A 16,735-nucleotide genomic window follows, 5' to 3' on the forward strand; every position below is an offset into this window, starting at 1 on the left:
AACAAATGCGGACACTATGCTCCAATCCCCTTCCAGCCCCAGTGCTGATAAGATCAACCGCTTTGGCCTCTTGACGGTGGTGGCCCAGAAGTTTGAGGCTTGGGTTTATCAGAGGTGAGCTGGGTCTAATTTGAGCTGTGGCCCAGCCCAGCCTGGGCTCAGATGACTCTGGATGAGCTGCAAAGGGTCAGCCCCTCACAGTAATCACAAGACAGGAAAAAGCTTGCTCTCTCTGGGAAAGAGAAAACAAAATTTAAAAAAAAATTCTTCAGATTTCAAAGAGAAGCAATTTATGGAAGACCCTAGTTTTTACAATTGTAGTAAATTTTAATTGTAACATCCTTTAACTGCAGTCCCAGGCTTACATTGTATTTACCTCAAATCTCTGATCTTTATCTTTGGTGCAGAAATCCAACCCCTTAAGTGAAATAAAAATGTGCTGTGCCTGACATTCCCAACTTTGCATTCACTGGGATCTGCATGAATGGGATTACCACAGATCAACTACAGATATATTTTTAAAGAAAATACTGGACTTCCCTGGTGGCGCAGTGGTTAAGAATCTACCTGCCAAAGCAGGGGACATGGGTTTGATCCCTGGTCCAGGAAGATCCCATGTGCCATGGAGCAAGTAAGCCTGTGCGCTACCACTGAGCCCATGCGCCACAACTACTGAAGCCCGCATGTCTAGAGCCCGTGTTCCACAAAAGAAGCCACCACAACGAGAAGCCTCTGCAGCGCAACGAAGAGTAGCCCCTGCTTGCCGCGACTAGAGAAAGCCCGCGTGCAGCAACAAAGATCCAATGCAGCCACAAAAAAAAAAAAGAAAGAAAATACTTAAAAACTTAAATGCAAATGTTAAATTTCCTCTTCCTATTATGCCATCTGTTTTTACCACCTTTTGAACTAAATGATAGTTAATGTAGAAGGCTCGAAACTTAAAATAATCTTTAAAAGAAATTTTTTTAACATGAGAAAAGGCAGGAGTAGACCATCCTCCCTTTTGGGGGCTGCCCCAAGACTGAGACTTAGCTAGGATTCAAAACTGCTCCCCCTCTCACTTTACATTGCAGTCTTTGGAAAATTAAACCTGTTATATCTGTTCCATTGTTTATAATCAGCTCTTTTCAGCTCCAGAGATATGTTTCTTCTGGAGTCTAAGCCTACACAAATAAACTAATAGCTTTAAACAATTTTAATTCATAAAACTTCAGGTCCATAAAGATCCCTCCCTTTCCTTTTTTTTCTTTCTTTCCAAATTCACACATTTATTACAAAACAAAAGATGAAAACATAAAACCTTTTATGTCTGCAGATGGAAACTTTGTTTTCAATTAAATATCTGTAACTGTCTTATGCAAGTTATTCCAAATAAGCAATTATTTTTAAGACTCTGAGGTGTCTAAGTATTTTTTTTTACTCACTAACTGATGATCTATTTTCATGAATCTTAGCCCTCCAATGTTTTTGCTCCTTTGAAGGTCAGGTTCCTAATTCTTACCAGGAAGGAAAGATTCCTATGGATTGGCACTCAGCCCTTTCCATTCTCTTTCCTGTGAGCAGAGGCTAGGAGATGAGCATGTTGCAGAGTCCTTTGGGTCCTGGAGGGAATGTGACAAGCCTGCTTATAATCAGGTGCGCTCCCTGCTTTGAAAAGCAGACCGGGGTGAAAGCCACGCTTCTGCTGTTTTCCGTCCTTCCGCAAGTAATCACAGCCCTGCAGGTGCTGAATTTTTCTGAGGGAGGAGAGAGGCTTAACTTAAAATCAAGTTCAAGCCTCTGAGTATTACATGGAATTGGACATTGTAAGATTTAAAATTATATAAACTGAGAACATATTTGCAACTTTGGGATTTTTGATTACCACAGTGAGGTCAGAAGAGTTATAGGACTGCTTAAGTAGTCACACAGGAGCAAGGGAAGCGCTCTTCACACTGAATAACTTCTAAAGAGACAACAGTGAGAGCAACGTAAAGGTGGGTTCTGATTACATCTCCTTGAGTCCTGCTTGCTCACTGATTATAGAGACAGTCTAGGGATCAGTTTTCAGGTGCTCTAGTGTTTTGCTTTTTATCAGGCAAGCTAAATGTTGTTGTGATATTTGAAATGTATTTTGTATGGACAAAACACACTTTCCATTCCATGGACAATCCACCTATGTCTCCATTTATTATGTCGTCTGGGTGGTTCTCAGAAGTCAGTTTTGCACATAGAAAAAGGACAGTTAGGGTCTGTTTTTGTTTATAAGTTAATAGTTATTTTAGTAAAGTTGCAAATCCACAGGTCAAGCTTCCCATAGCTTTTAAATTCAGTATTGTTTTATTTCATTTACAAACCGAATAGAATTTAACAGTCACTGTAAGGGGTTTTATTATTCACTTAATTTAATTATCTTAAACATTTTAAGTGACTTTTATAAATTTAATATATGTGATTTTCTTTTCAAGTACTTCAACTATGTACAGGACTATGTAATTCTTATAAATACAGTAAATTAACTTATTCTTATAAATACAGTAAATTAACTTATTCTTATAAATACAGTAAATTAACTTATTCCTTTCAAGTTAAACTTATAAGTCTAAGTAAACTACTTGATTTTACATTTTACGTTGAAATCACCAGTAATTTTTGATATTCTAATATGTTAAATTATGACTATTTTATGTACTTAGAGCAGTATAACCAAATCATTCTTAAACATATCACACATTTTAATAGTATTAAAATATTAATGAAATAATAACACATTATTTTATACTTAACTCTAAGTTTCCAAGAATTAAAAGATACTTACCCACATAAGAAAGGACGGCATCCCAAACAGACTGAGATTCACAGTGACCTGAGAATGCATATATACCAGACTGATATTCTCTTTTTTCCCCCCGAGTGATATTCTTGAAAATCGTGATTTTAATGATTACTTCGTATATCATATGCTTGCACCAGAATTTCACCTGCCCATCCCCATTGGTTTCCTTCAACTTTTCGCTGAAGTCAGACTGTGATTAACACCGTGGACACACTGTTCTGTGTTTCTGAATGTTTTCTTAACATAGGCACCTAGAAAGGTATGGCCGTTTTTCAGAACTCTTGATAAATATTTGCTGATTGCCTTTGCAAAAGCCTGTCTCCAGTTTGCGACCCATGAATATTGTATTATAACCATCCTCTCACCATACCCTCACCAGCATTGAGTATAATCTTTTTCAAAAGATTAGTTTATTTATGTATTTATTTTTGGCTGCGTTGGGTCTTTGTTGCTGGGCGTGGGCTTTCTCTAGTTGAGAGGAGTCGGGGCTGCTCTTTCTTGCTGTGCGCGGGCTTCTCATTGCAGTGGCTTCACTTGCTGTGGAGCACGGGCTCTAGGCACGCGGGCTTTGTAGTTGTGGCTCCCGGGCTCAGTAGTTGTGGCTCGTGGGCTCTAGAGGGCAGGCTCAGAAGCTGTGGCCCAGGGACTTAGTTGTTCTGCAGCATGTAGGGATCTTCCTGGAGCAGGGCTCAAACCCGTGTCCCTTGCACTGGCAGGCGGATTCTTAACCACTGCGCCACCAGGGAAGTCTGAGTATAATCTTTATTACTGTCATCTTTTTCATCACCATCATCATCATCTCTCATCATCTCTGCCAGCTTGCACGTGTGCAAAGGAAGTCTCACTATTTGGGGTTCACTTATTTCGTTGCAAGTGTGGTAGAACGTGCTTTGCGTGTTCATTGTGCATTGAGCTTTGGAGCATCCCTCACCCCTTTGGCCAGAGGATGGGATGCTGGCGGCTGGGCCCGACCACCAGAAAGCCAGGCCTGGGTGGAGCCGCCGCCATCCTAGAGCCAGAGGGCGCTGCGATCCCAAGTTTCCCATCCACCTCTCCCCCAGCCCCCCCCGCCCCGTCCGGACTGGGCCGGCCTGGGCCGGGCTGGGCAAGGGCGGGCGGCGGGGGTGGAGGCGCAGGCTGGGCGCAAAGGTTGGTGTCTTCGTGCACCGACCTCAGCCGGAGGGCCCGCGGCACCATGACGGTGGGAGCCAGGCTCCGAAGCAAGGCGGCGAGCAGTCTCCCGCGCTGCAGGCCCCTCGCCCGGGGGCGAGGGCGGACGGAGGGGGACGAGGAGGCGGCTGCTATCCTGGAGCATCTGGAGAGCGGGGCCGAGGCGGCGGAGAGCGGGGCGAGCGAGCAGCGCCCGGGGACCCGGGGCGCGCGGAGGGTGCACCTCGCGGTCCTCCCCGAGCGCTACGAGCCGCTGGAGGAGACGGCGCCGGGCGAGAAGCCCAAGAAGAGGTACCGGCAGAAGCTGAAGAAGTACGGCAAGGTAGGCATCCCACCGCCCCACTGTCCCTTGGAGGTCGGGGAGCGCGGGGCGCCCGCCCTAGAGCTGGAGTCGGCTCCCCACCGTCTGACGGTCTCAGTCTCTCTGCGCTGCCCTGCACCCCCTCGGCCTCCCACGAGCACCCCCTTCCCGGCATTCACTCCTGGAGCCCCGAGACTGCTCACTCTGTGAACTGGGCAGTAAGGGGAAAGTGAGCTGCGGGGAGTGATAGAAATTAAATCAGAGGTTTCCCTGCGCACCGCTCCACGGCTATCCCGATGCTGGCGGGTGGGTAACTTTCCCAAGGGTTCGCTTACCCAGGTGGTTCTTGTCCTAGGTGTGTCTTCCCACTCCCTTGTGTAGTTGGTAGGACGGGAATCAGTGCCCCTATTTTAAAAGTGGGAATACTGAGGGATTAGCGTGGTTAGGTGACTTGTAGAAGGTGACCCAGTTGGAAAGCAGGGAGGTACAGCCCAGTTTGTCTGTTTTCCCGCAGACAAACTAGTAGGATATCCTACTAGCTGAGAATTGTTTGGGTTATGTCTCCCAATATTCTCAAGGTGATTTCCAGGGCCTGGGAGCTCAACACTCCGTAAGTATTCACTTGTGGGGTGGGTGGGAGAGAGAGAGGTAATATGAATATGGGACAAAATGGCAGTTCCCTCCCTAGAGATCAAAGCCCCAAAGCAGTTCCCAGGTGCTTTGGCCTGGAAACGCTTGAAGCTACTGCTGCCTCTGGTCCCTGGGATTGGACAAGGCCACCCAGAAGATAATCACAAAACTCATTCTATCCTGGCCAAAGGGCAGGGGCCCCATCTGATATATCATCCAGTCCTCCGGTGACCTCTTATCATACCTGAAACCGAGGTCGCCACACCTAGAAACTTAGCTTTATCATCTTCTTTAAAGGTATGTCAGCAGCTTTGGGAACAGTAAACAAGCAGGCAGTGGTGTAGTATATTAATAAAAACTATAAAGGTGGGACTTTCAGGCTTAGAGTCATGCTAGGACGAATTATCCTTCTTCCTGGTCCCTGCTGATCACAAAAAAAAAGCCATCGGGCTTCCCGCCTGCCGATGCAGGGGACACGGGTTCGTGCCCCGGTCCGGGAAGATCCCACATGCCGCGGAGCAGCTGGGCCCGTGAGCCATGGCTGCTGAGTCTGTGCGTCCGGAGCCTGTGCTCCGCAGGGGGAGAGGCCGCAGCAGTGAGAGGCCCGTGTACCGCAAAAAAAAAAGCCATCATTTGCCTCTCAGTTGGTGAACTGATAATGTGGAAATCTCAGCTCAGAGGCTGGCTGAGCTGAAGATGCTTTGAAGGTTCTCACTGTGTGCCAGGCATTGTGGTGAGCACTAGAGATACCAAAATGGATAGGATGCAGTCCTGCCCTAGAGGAGGCCGCAGCCTCCCGGGGAGACGCTGCCATATGGGGCACCACCATGGAGCTGCATGGGAAGAGCCTCAGCAGTTAATCTTCAGGGATGAGGTTGTAAAGTCAGAGAAGTTTTCAAATCAATGGTGACATGGAAACTGGGCACAGAAGGATGAGTCAAGGTTTCACAGGTTAATGATGAGGTACTAGTTCACATCCACTAGCATAGCTATTATTAGGGAAAAAGAAAACAGAAAATAGCAAGTGTTGGTGAGGATGTGGAAAATCGGAATTCTTGTGCATTGCTGGTGGAAGTGTAAAATGGGGTAGCTGCCGTGGAAAACAATTTGGCCGTTCCTCAAAAAATTAAACACAGGACTACCATATGATCCGGCAATTCCACTCCTAGGTACATACCCAAAAGAATTGAAAATAGATACTCAAACAAATATATATGTACATGTTCACAGCAGCATTATTCACAATAGCCAAAGAGTGGCAACCACCCAAATGTCCATCAGTTGATAAATGGATAAACATGTGGTTCATACACACGATGGAATACTATTCAGCCGTGAAAAGGAAGGAAGTACACGGCAGACACACAAGGTCACATATCGCATCTATGATTCCATTTATGTAAAATATCCAGAATAGATAAATCCAGAGATACAGAAGGCAGATGGGTGGTTGCCAGGGACTGAAGGGAAAGAGAAATGCAGGGCGACTGTTTAATGCGTGTGGGTTTGCCTTTGGGGATGATGAAAATATTTTGGAAGTAGGTAGAAATGGTGCTTGCATAACATTGTGAATGTGCTCAATGCCATTGAGTTACTCACTCGACAATGGTTAATTTTTATATTATGTGAATTTCACCTCACCTGAAAAAAAAGAATTTCACCAGGTAAAGAAGGGGTGGCATCCAAGGCGGAGGGCAGAGTGCTAGCAGAGATGAGGCAGGTGAGAGCTCTGGAGTGAGTGTTACTTGCTAGTTGAATAGACCAGGAGGCCAGGTGGGGGGGACGCTGTCATGTTGCAGTTGGATGTGCCCTTTCTGCCCTTCAACTTCCATTTTCTTGATGGCGACCAAGAAGGTCGACATCTAAGCTCCAATATGGAGGAAGCGGATGGTCCATCCTTCTTTGTTGAAAATCCATGAGAATAGCCACGTCTCCGCTAGAAATGTGGGGAGATGACTTTCCCTGCTTTGGTCACCAGGTGAAACTTTATTGCACTTGGGCCATTGGAATAAGGAATGACCTGCAAATAGCTCAATCCTTCAAAGAAGGGTGAATAAAGGTCCTTTTTATCTGTTAACCGCTCAAATCCTTCACCCAAGTCCCTTCCTGCTTCTATTTAAAGAAAGGTGTTCGGCTTTTGTGAACTGTCCTAGGATAGGTTCCCCTTCCCCTGCTGCCCCTTGGCCCCAAGCAGGGTCGACCCAATGCTGTGCTGGGTCCAGTCTCTGGCAGGAACCTCTGGGCTCGAAAGGCTGGGTGCCTGGGACTCTTGGCAGTCAGTGGCCCCAGTTGATTTTTTTTTTTTTTTTTTGCGGTACGCGGGCCTCTCACTGTTGTGGCCTCTCCCGTTGTGGAGCACAGGCTCCGGACGTGCAGGCTCAGTGGCCATGGCTCACGGGCCCAGCTGCTCCACGGCATGTGGGATCTTCCCGGACCGGGGCACGAATCCATGTCCCCTGCAATGGCAGGCGGGCTCTCAACCACTGTGCCACCAGGGAAGCCCTAGCTTTTTTTTTTTTCCCCCCAGTTGATTTTTAAGTAATGATGTGAGTGTTCAGATGGGCAGGAGTTGCTGGGAGAGTGCTGTTTTCTGGGTGCAGGGAAGGGGAAAGGCTGTGGGTTTGCTGTGCTCTTACAGGCTGCCGGGTGCTCTGTTGCACATACGATGCACAATTACCCTGAATCTTCTCAACGACCTTAGAAAGCCATGGACTCCCATTATGCAGTGAAGGAAGCTGGAGTTTCAGGAAGTTAAGCTCTTTGTTGAAGGCCACACAGCTGGAGAGCAGAGCTGGGAGTCAGGAGTCTCCCCTGGTCCCCGCCTGCTCAAAAGCAGTTAGGGTGGAGGGAGAAGGGGGGTGAGGGAACCAAACCCCAAACTTAGCTTCAAATAGGAGGTCGCCTTTCCCAGGCACCTCTGAGAGCCACAAGGAGAAGCGCAGATAAGGAAAGTTATTAAATTTTATTAATCGGGCAGCTAGGAGGGGGTTGGAGAAGGGAAACACAGGGTGTGGAATAACCTTGACCTCAAGAGGAAGAAAAATGTCCCATGTCTAAGTAAGGGGTTAGGACAGGGGCCCTGGAGCCAGACTGCCAGGCGCCAGCTGTGCTCAGCCTCCTGCTGTTTGTGTGACCTTGAGCTCTGCTCTCCTCTCTGCCTCGGTTTCCTCATCTGTCACATGGGTTAATACTAGGGCTGTGGTAAGGAGCAAATGAGTGTAGTCCATGCACAGGTCTTGGAACGCACCTGGCATATGGCGAGGGTCCTGTCGTTGTTGGCTGTTATCTAAGGGGATGGAGGAGAGGTCGCATATGACTGTTTGTTCTCTGATCAGTTTTTAATGAGCTCTAACTCAGAAAAAAATCAACTTCTGTAGCTGACAGCCCACCTCAGCTTTGTGCCTGGGTCCTGACCAAATTTCACAAGGGAAGACTTGATTTTTATACTTGGGGGAAAGGGATCTTTGTTGAGAGCTGATTCCCTTTTGGAAACCGGGGGTGGGGACAGGGAATCCCCGACATCTTTGGGGTTACCCGGGAACCCCCAGAAAAGCCTCACTCCCTGTATTAGTTTGCCTGTAACAGATTACCACAAATATCGTGATTTAAGGCAACGCAAACTTATTCTCCTACAGTTCTGGAGGCTAAAAGTCGTCTTCCCTGAGCTACAGTCAACAGGCTGGTTCCTTCTGGAGGCTCCAGAGGAAACCCTTTCTTTGCTCTTTTCAGCTTCCAGAGGTCCCCTGCTCCATGTTCAGGGCCAGTGGCACAGCATCTGCAAGTCTCTTTCTCTCTGTCTCTCTGCCTCTGGCACCGCATTGCCTTCTCGCCAACTCTTCCTGCTTCCCTTCTGTAAGGGTGGTCGTCTTTATTTGGATCTTTATAAAGATATAAGAATCCTTATATGGGCTTCCCTGGTGGCGCAGTGGTTGAGAGTCTGCCTGCCGATGCAGGGGACACGGGTTCGTGCCCCGGTCCGGGAGGATCCCACATGCCGCGGAGCGGCTGTGCCCGTGAGCCATGGCCGCTGAGCCTGCGCGTCCGGAGCCTGTGCTCCGCAACAGGAGAGGCCACAGCAGTGAGAGGCCCGTGTACCGCAAAAAAAAAGAATCCTTATAATGATTGGGACCCCCTGGATAATCCATGGTAGTCTCCCCAATTCAAGATCCTTCATTAACTCACATCCACAAAGTCCCTTTTGCCATATGAGGTTACATATTCACAGATTCTGGGGATTAGGACATGGGCATCTTGAGGGGAGGGCATTATTCAACCTACCACACTGTCCCATGATCCCCCAGGCCCCTCCGCCCCTCTGAGAGAGTATATGGGTTGAAACTCTACTCAGATCAAAAGATTTCAAAATCTGTTCCCTCCAATGACACTGAAATGGTCGATGCTATTTTACATTTCTTTGCATCACATTTCTCAAATCTGTGTTTTGACTGTGTTCTAGCTAATGAGCTATTTCAGTAACGTTTTTTTCTCATTTGCAAAGATGAAGTGACAAGCAGTTTTTTAAAATAGCAGGCTGAGGGAAATGGATGTACAAATACCCAAAATGTCAAGTTTAACACAGGCCATCCATGATTCTAGGGGCTTGGCTTATAAAGGATGCTCTGGACTGTTAATACTTGCTCCAGGAGGACAGTTTTTGTCGTTGTTGTTATTTCTAACAGGTACGTAAAATTCTCCCACGGAATCTTATTACACATTTATAGAGATGTTTCTCTTAGCAGCATCACTGCCTCCCTGCTCCCAACACACACCCTAGTGTCTCATTGGGAAGTTGACGAGGCAGTGTCCTGGGAATCAGTGTCTAAAGAGGCCATCAGAGTGACCTTCCTCTCCCGGAACTCCTCCTTTGGCCTGAGAACAACCAAAAGAAACACCAGGCCCTTTCTGGATGCTGGGCATACAGTACTGAGCACGACCTCCTTCTGTTATTCTGAGGTCTCTGAAAGCTGACGTAAGCCAGACATCATAGGAAAGTGCAGTCTTAAGAAACTTTCCTGAACGGATAACAAAATATCTTAGATTTCAAAATTACCACCACAAACGTAAATTACTGTAGAATAAAAAGAGGCAAAGGTTATTTTCCAATAAAGATAGCTGACCTTGGGGGGCCAGTCCTACTGCCTGCATTGGGTGCCAGGCACCGTTCTAAGGGCTTTCCTTGCGTAAACCTTTTTAAGCCTCTTCACCCGATGAGGTGGTTACTAAATATGCCCATTTTATAGGTGAGGAAACTGAGGCCAATGAGAATTAAATAAGCGATTGGGCTGGAATTTAAGCCCAGGCCGCAAGCAATCAATTGCAAGGTTACCTACTGCCTTCCTTAAAGAAGGGAAGTGTATGTGGGGAGGAAGGACACGGGCCCTGAGGTGAGATTTCTTTGGGATTGAACTTCAGCCCTGCCTCTTACCAGCTGTATAATCACGGATAAATTTAACTCCTTCGTGCATCCTTCTTGTTGAAGCCTGATAGCCAAAGGCCTCTAGGAATGCACTAGTAGCCAGTCCAAGTTAGATCTGTCTGTTTGTTGCAGCAAGGAAGAGTGTATGCCAGAGGGATCTTGAGGCCTCAGAAAGTAGAGCCCTCAAGTAGAGAACTGAATATTTGAGTCTGCGCCGAAGATATAAATATGGGATTTATCAGCATACGGGGAATTCTTAAAGTCATTGGAAATGGATGAGACCACCTGTGGAGAGATTCTAGCCCCAAATATTTTTTTAAATAAAAAGTAAAGAACAGTACTGAACAGCTCCAACATTTTAAAGTTTGGTAGAAGGGAAAGAAAGCTGAGCAGGGTCATAAAAAAGAGTGAAATAATGCCATTTGCAGCAACATGAATGGACCTAGAGATTATCATACTAAGTGAAGTAAGTCAGACAAAGACAAATATCACATAATGCCACTTAAATGTGGAATCTAAAAAAAGATGCAAATGAACTTAATTACAAAACAGAAATAAACTCACAGGCATAGAAAACAAACTTACCAAAGGGGAAAGGGGGGGGAGGGATAAATTAGGAATTTGAGAGTAACAGATATACACCACTGTTTATAAAATAAGCAACAAGGGGCTTCCCTGGTGGCGCAGTGGTTGAGAATCTGCCTGCTAATGCAGGGGACATGGGTTCGAGCCCTGGTCTGGGAAGATCCCACATGCCGCGGAGCAACTAGGCCCGAGAGCCACAACTACTGAGCCTGCGCGTCTGGAGCCTGTGCTCCGCAACAAGAGAGGCCGCGACAGTGAGACGCCCACGTACCGTGATGAAGAGTGGTCCCCGCTCGCCACAACTAGAGAAAGCCCTCACACAGAAACGAAGACCCAACACAGCAAAAATTAATAAATTAATAAACTCCTACCCCCAACATCTTCTTTAAATAAATAAATAAATAAATAAATAAACAACAAGGACCTACCGTATAGCACAGGGAACTGTATTCAATATCTTGTAATAACCTATAATGGAAAAGAATCTGAAAACGAATATATACATGTATGTATATATATATGTATATGAATAACTGAGTCGTTTTGCTGGACACCTGAACCACTGTAAATCAACTATATTTCAATTAAAAATTATTTTAAAAAATGAAAGGTGAGGAGGGGCTTCATGTGAGGTAAGGGAAAACCAAGAGAATATGGAGTCAAAGAGGCCAAATGAGTGTTTCATGAAGTTTGTCCAAAGCTGTTGAGAGTCAGGGGGAAGACAGAAAAATGCTCATTGGCTCAGGCAGCATGGCGGCGGCAGATGGCCAGGACCAAGCAGTCCTGGATGGTCAGGGTAGAGGAAGAGGGAATAAGAAGGGAGGAAGTGGAAGCTGTGTGTGCAGATGGCGCTTTCCACTGGCTTGCCGAGAAGGAGAGCAGAGACCCAGGCAGGACCTAGAGAGGGGTGTGGAGTCAGGGGGACAGCGGAGCATATCTGTAAGCTGATAGGAATGATGCAATGGGGAGGAAGAGGATGGCGAGATTGGAGAAGGGAAAGCTGGGGGCAAGGTGAGAGAGGGTACCAACAGCAAGTGTCAAGGGAGTGGCCTCGGGGGAAGAAGGCCATTTTCTCTACTGGGACACCGGCAAGGTGGGAGGAGAAGCTGGGGCAGGTGTAGACAGCGGTAGAGGATGAACGGGTTCCCTAATGACTTCCGAGTCAGTGAGAGATGAAGTGGGATCATCTAATGAGGGTATGGACACTGTGTGTGTTTCTCTGTGTGCATTGGGGGCAGAGAGGCTTGTGGAGAAAGGAAAAGGTAAGAAATAATATCTGGGAGAGAGGGACAGTCAGCCTACTGGACTGACAGACTAGGCTGGCCATGCAGTGTTGGAAGTCAAAGGCAGGTTTGTGATTGTGATCAGGGATTTTTTTTTTTTTTTTTTTTGCGGTACGCGGGCCTCTCACTGTTGTGGCCTCTCCCGTTGCGGAGCACAGGCTCCGGATGCGCAGGCCCAGCGGCCATGGCTCACGGGCCCAGCCGCTCCTAGGCATGTGGGATCTTCCCGGACCGGGGCACGAACCCGTGTCCCCTGCATCGGCAGGGGGACTCCCAACCACTGCGCCACCAGGGAAGCCCCGTGATCAGGGATTTTAAGTGGTTATTGGAGTTGGAAAACTCGAGGGTGTAGAGACAAGATGTGTGATGATGTCCAGGTCACCTACATGGATGTTGTCGTCACGGAGAAGGATGACGGAAGTTGGGGGTGGAGAGAGAAAGGGGGAGGGGCAGCAGCACAGTGTTAGTCGGTGGTGGTGGTCTTCATTTTTCTGTTGCGATTCCACTTGAATCCCTTGGATGCCCTCAGTCTAGCACCAGGCCTTGAAGAGAAGGAGGAGGGAGAGTGGATACCAAGAAAGAAAGGCCCAGTCGTTACCCTCAAGGAGTGTAGAATTGTATTGGGAACCAAGACTTCCGTGGATGCAGCAACGACAGAGCAGTAGGAGATTTTAAAGACACAAATGTGGGTCAGAAAGGGGTGTGCCCTGGAGGCAGAGGGAGGACTGGGTGGGCTTTCAGATCAGGTGAATGACGGAAAACTCTCGACCCAGCCTTCAGCAGAGCCAGTAACTTATCTGGAACAGAAGAGAATGGGCTTTGGTTTAAAAAAATACAACAAAACTGGTTTGGTTTTAAAAGTAGCAGCTTCGGGCTTCCCTGGTGGCGCAGTGGTTGAGAGTCCGCCTGCCGATGCAGGGGACGCGGGTTCGTGCCCCGGTCCGGGAAGATCCCACATGCCACAGAGCGGCTGGGCCCGTGAGCCATGGCCGCTGGGCCTGCGCGTCCGGAGCCTGTGCTCCGCAACGGGAGAGGCCCCAACAGTGAGAGGCCCGCGTACCGCAAAAAAAAAAAAAAAAAAAAAAAAAGTAGCAGCTTCACTGCTGTTTCCAAGAAGATCTCTGAATGATCTGGAAACATGCGGGGCTGGAAAGCCCTTTTCAAGGTGCCGATGTCTGTGCTGAGCCCCTGAGTGTTCGTATGATGGGGTTGGGTGTGGGACACCAGAGAGCTGAGAAAATGCTAGCTGGCTCATTTGCCCTGGGAAAATGAGGCGAAATGATTCTTTATGTGTGGCACCATTGTGCATGGAAGATTACAAAGTTGCCTCGCCTAACCCTTTGCTTTTCTCTTCTGTTCCTAAAAATAGAACGTTGGGAAGGTTATCACCAAAGGATGCCGCTACATCGTGGTCGGCCTGCAGGGATTCGCTGCTGCCTACTCCGCCCCGTTCGGAGTGGCCACCAGTGTGGTGTCGTTTGTCCGCTAGTGGGAGCTGCCTGGGCAGACTGGAAGCCTCTGTTCCGGGAACAGTGCGAATCCGGGAGCATCTCAGACTTGAACTCACAAAATACTCGGAAGAAAGAAAACGTCTTGGTTGAATTGGATGAGTGTTTCCGATGAGTCATCCCCCTCCAACTGCTGAGCTCTCCACACGTCTGGGACACGGGTGGCCCTGGTGGACAATCCCGCAGAGAATTAGGCTGAGATCAGGCTTGGGATTAGGGTTAGTTCGCTAAAACCGGAGCTGCCCGTGAAGGGGGCAGGGGCTGGTGTGGAGACAAACACTTGACAGAAGTCCGCGCTCTGGGTGGGTAGCAGAGTGGTGATTAGGGACACGGATGGGGGATTTGCATCTGGAGTGAGCTGATTTGCTCAATTCTAGAAAGCGCACAGGCTGACGGGACTCCCAGCCCTTAGGTGCTTCGGTTCTGAGGACACCCAAGGAACTGTTTGTTCCTGAAGTCATCCCCCCATCTCCTTCCTGTACCCCTTTGCCACAAGGAGTTTTAATTACAGGCTTGAGAAGAAGGAAGGAAGAAAAACCTCTTTGAAGGCTACGATGCTTTGAAAACTGTGTTGACGATGTGTCATGACTGTTTCAAGTAGATGAAGGCTTGTCACTTTCACCTTCTCTGACATGAATGTGGAGGTGGTGATGAGGGTGGTAGGATCTGCAAGTTCAGGTGCAGGTTGTTTGAGGGAGAGAGCACTCCTGAGGGCTGCCGGGCCCAGTCCAGCCCAGTCCAGCCCAGTCCAGCCCAGTCCAGCCCAGCCACATGGAGCTGGCCAGACTCTCCGGCAGGCAGATGGCTGGCCTCCTGACTCAGCTGCCTGGGGTACCATCAGCCCCCTCGTCCTCGACATCAAGCCGACGAAGGGTGCTCTCTCTGGGGAGAGAGGGAGGTGCTATACCTGGAAATGAAAGTGTATTATTTAGAGAAGGAACCAGAAGGTAGGAGACAGGTACGAAGGAAGCAGAAGAAGGATGCTGGACGAGAGAAGCGGAAGCACAGGTGCCAGGTCTGCGTTATCAGCGCTGGAAAATCTTAAGCTCTGGGCGGGGTCCGGGGGAGGCTGGGTGACCAGAGACACCGTGCTGGTGCTTCCAGACCCTCTGAGGCCTGTGAGCTCACATTGGCTGCCTTTGGAGCAGCCTTTCCTCTTCCGTGCTGCCCAGTTTGACGTCATCTCAGCTGGATTCAAAGTTAGGGTGGGCGAGGGTCCCAGGCCTGGAGGGTGACCCGTGGACTGCCACTGGACCATCGGACAGGGGGATGCCCACTGCCAGCATCCATGATAGGTCCCTGTTCTGACCTGGTTTCCAGAATGTCCCGAAGTCCAAAATAGTTATTACGGACCAGTCTGCAGGATTGGTGGCAACACCTGCTTGTTGCCCTGTGAAGTTTCCCGGGGCAGGGAAATGAGGGCTCAGTGCTCGTGCTTCACCCGTCAAACCCAACCAGGTGGCACCGGGAAGTGGAGAAGTTTGGAAGACAGACAGATGGACAGAAAGAGGAACGAGTGGAGGAGAGCGTTGTAGCCGGGAAGCCAGATTGTGCTTCACGTTCTGGAGGCTCGTGTTGAAGATGAACTTGGACCCAATTCCTGCATCATTAATATCGGTGAGGAAAAGAGAAAACAAATGGTCTTGTTTTAGCTCAAATGATGAGAGTTGATGGTGGAACATTTTCACACATGTACGATAATTAGAGCGTGCCTGGCCACGCTGGGAGTCAGGGAAGAGAGGCAACATCCGTGGAAGAAAAAGCAAAGCATCGTCTTGGGGGAAAGAGAGTCAGGCCTGCGCGACCTGCTGGTCACAGGAAAGGCAGACGGGAAGAAGGAGCCTGTGTGGGTTTGAGGACGCCTGCCCGGTGGCCCAGTGCTGCTGGCCTGCCCCCAGAGAAGCCCGTGGAGTCTCCCAGGGGATGTAAAAGTGTGACCTGGGAGGGACGAGAGCGGCTGAAGCCTGTCCAAGGGAGAATCGCCCCCGCTTATCCCCAAATTAGAGACATTATAAGGCCAAGCACATTTGTCCCTCAACGTTTTAGAATTCTGGTTAAGAATTAATCCAGAAATTTCAAAAGTCAAAACCTTGCAGGGATGGTCCTGGGAGCCAGATTCGTGTGCACAGAAGATGAACTGCTGTAAACTGTCACTCAGCTGAGTTGTCATTTCCCCCGAGACAAGGCGCCCATGCTGCAGATGACCTTTTCACCTTTTCTTTCTCTTTAGTTTTTAAAAAAATATATCAGCATCCACACCCTACTAAAAATTGAGTTTTAGAACCTTCCCTTTACACGATTGACCAAGAGGCTTCTTTTGTATGCTTTTCTTCCATATCCTGTGAATAAAAGCCCCAATTTGTCTAGTTTCTGTGCGTGAAGTTTTTCACCCCTTCATGCAGTGGGGGACACCTCCCTGGGGCCCGCAGCACGAGCCCAATGCTGCTCCCCAAGACCAAGGGGAGTGACAGGGGCCCTGACTCACTGGGGACTCTGCTTGGGTGTTAAAGGGGGACTGTTCTCTAGAGAACGGGTGTCAGTGTGCAGGATCCTCAGTTCATGCATTTGTTAATAACGAAGATTTCCAGAACCTCTGATTTGGATCTAGAGAGTCTAGTGTGTGGCCAGGAAGCTGCATTTTCCACAAGCAGCCTAGCAGATTCTGAAGCAGCTGTTGCTCTGCCTGAGCTGGGAAATGCTGGACCCAGGGGCTGCTGCAGGTTGCATTGGCCAGTGGACTCCAAGGTGGGACCTCAGGTCAGCCAGGTGCCAGCCCCAGCCAGGCACACACAGGATGCCCACTCACTGAGCCTTACAGAAGCTTCTGGAATTGCTGTCAGATTATCCACCCAGGCAGGGTCGGGGCCACGTGTGTCAACCAACCTTTAGGCTTAGGACAAAGCAGAAGCTATGTCCCTGATGTCTTCAGCTGCCCTGGAATCATCCCTACTGTCCCCCTGCTCAGCACCTGTGCTTTGTCAGAGAAGCTCCAACTGCTGTCTGTCACCGAGAAGTACCCCGAAGCAG

The 16,735-nt window shown here is 48.7% G+C and overlaps 1 protein-coding gene across 1 annotated transcript; it reads left to right on the forward strand.

Annotated features, from left to right (window-relative positions):
• The first annotated feature begins 3,766 nt into the window (after positions 1 to 3,766).
• On the forward strand, positions 3,767 to 16,074 carry C2H1orf115 (chromosome 2 C1orf115 homolog). The gene is given in 3 exon segments (XM_060127232.1): positions 3,767 to 3,877; positions 3,879 to 4,307; positions 13,570 to 16,074. Coding segments are annotated over 3 exon segments (660 nt in total). The 3' UTR covers positions 13,690 to 16,074.
• Positions 16,075 to 16,735: the final 661 nt, after the last annotated feature.

This window comes from Lagenorhynchus albirostris, chromosome 2 (genome assembly GCF_949774975.1).
Source record: "Lagenorhynchus albirostris chromosome 2, mLagAlb1.1, whole genome shotgun sequence".
NCBI classification, from domain to species: Eukaryota; Metazoa; Chordata; class Mammalia; order Artiodactyla; family Delphinidae; genus Lagenorhynchus; species Lagenorhynchus albirostris.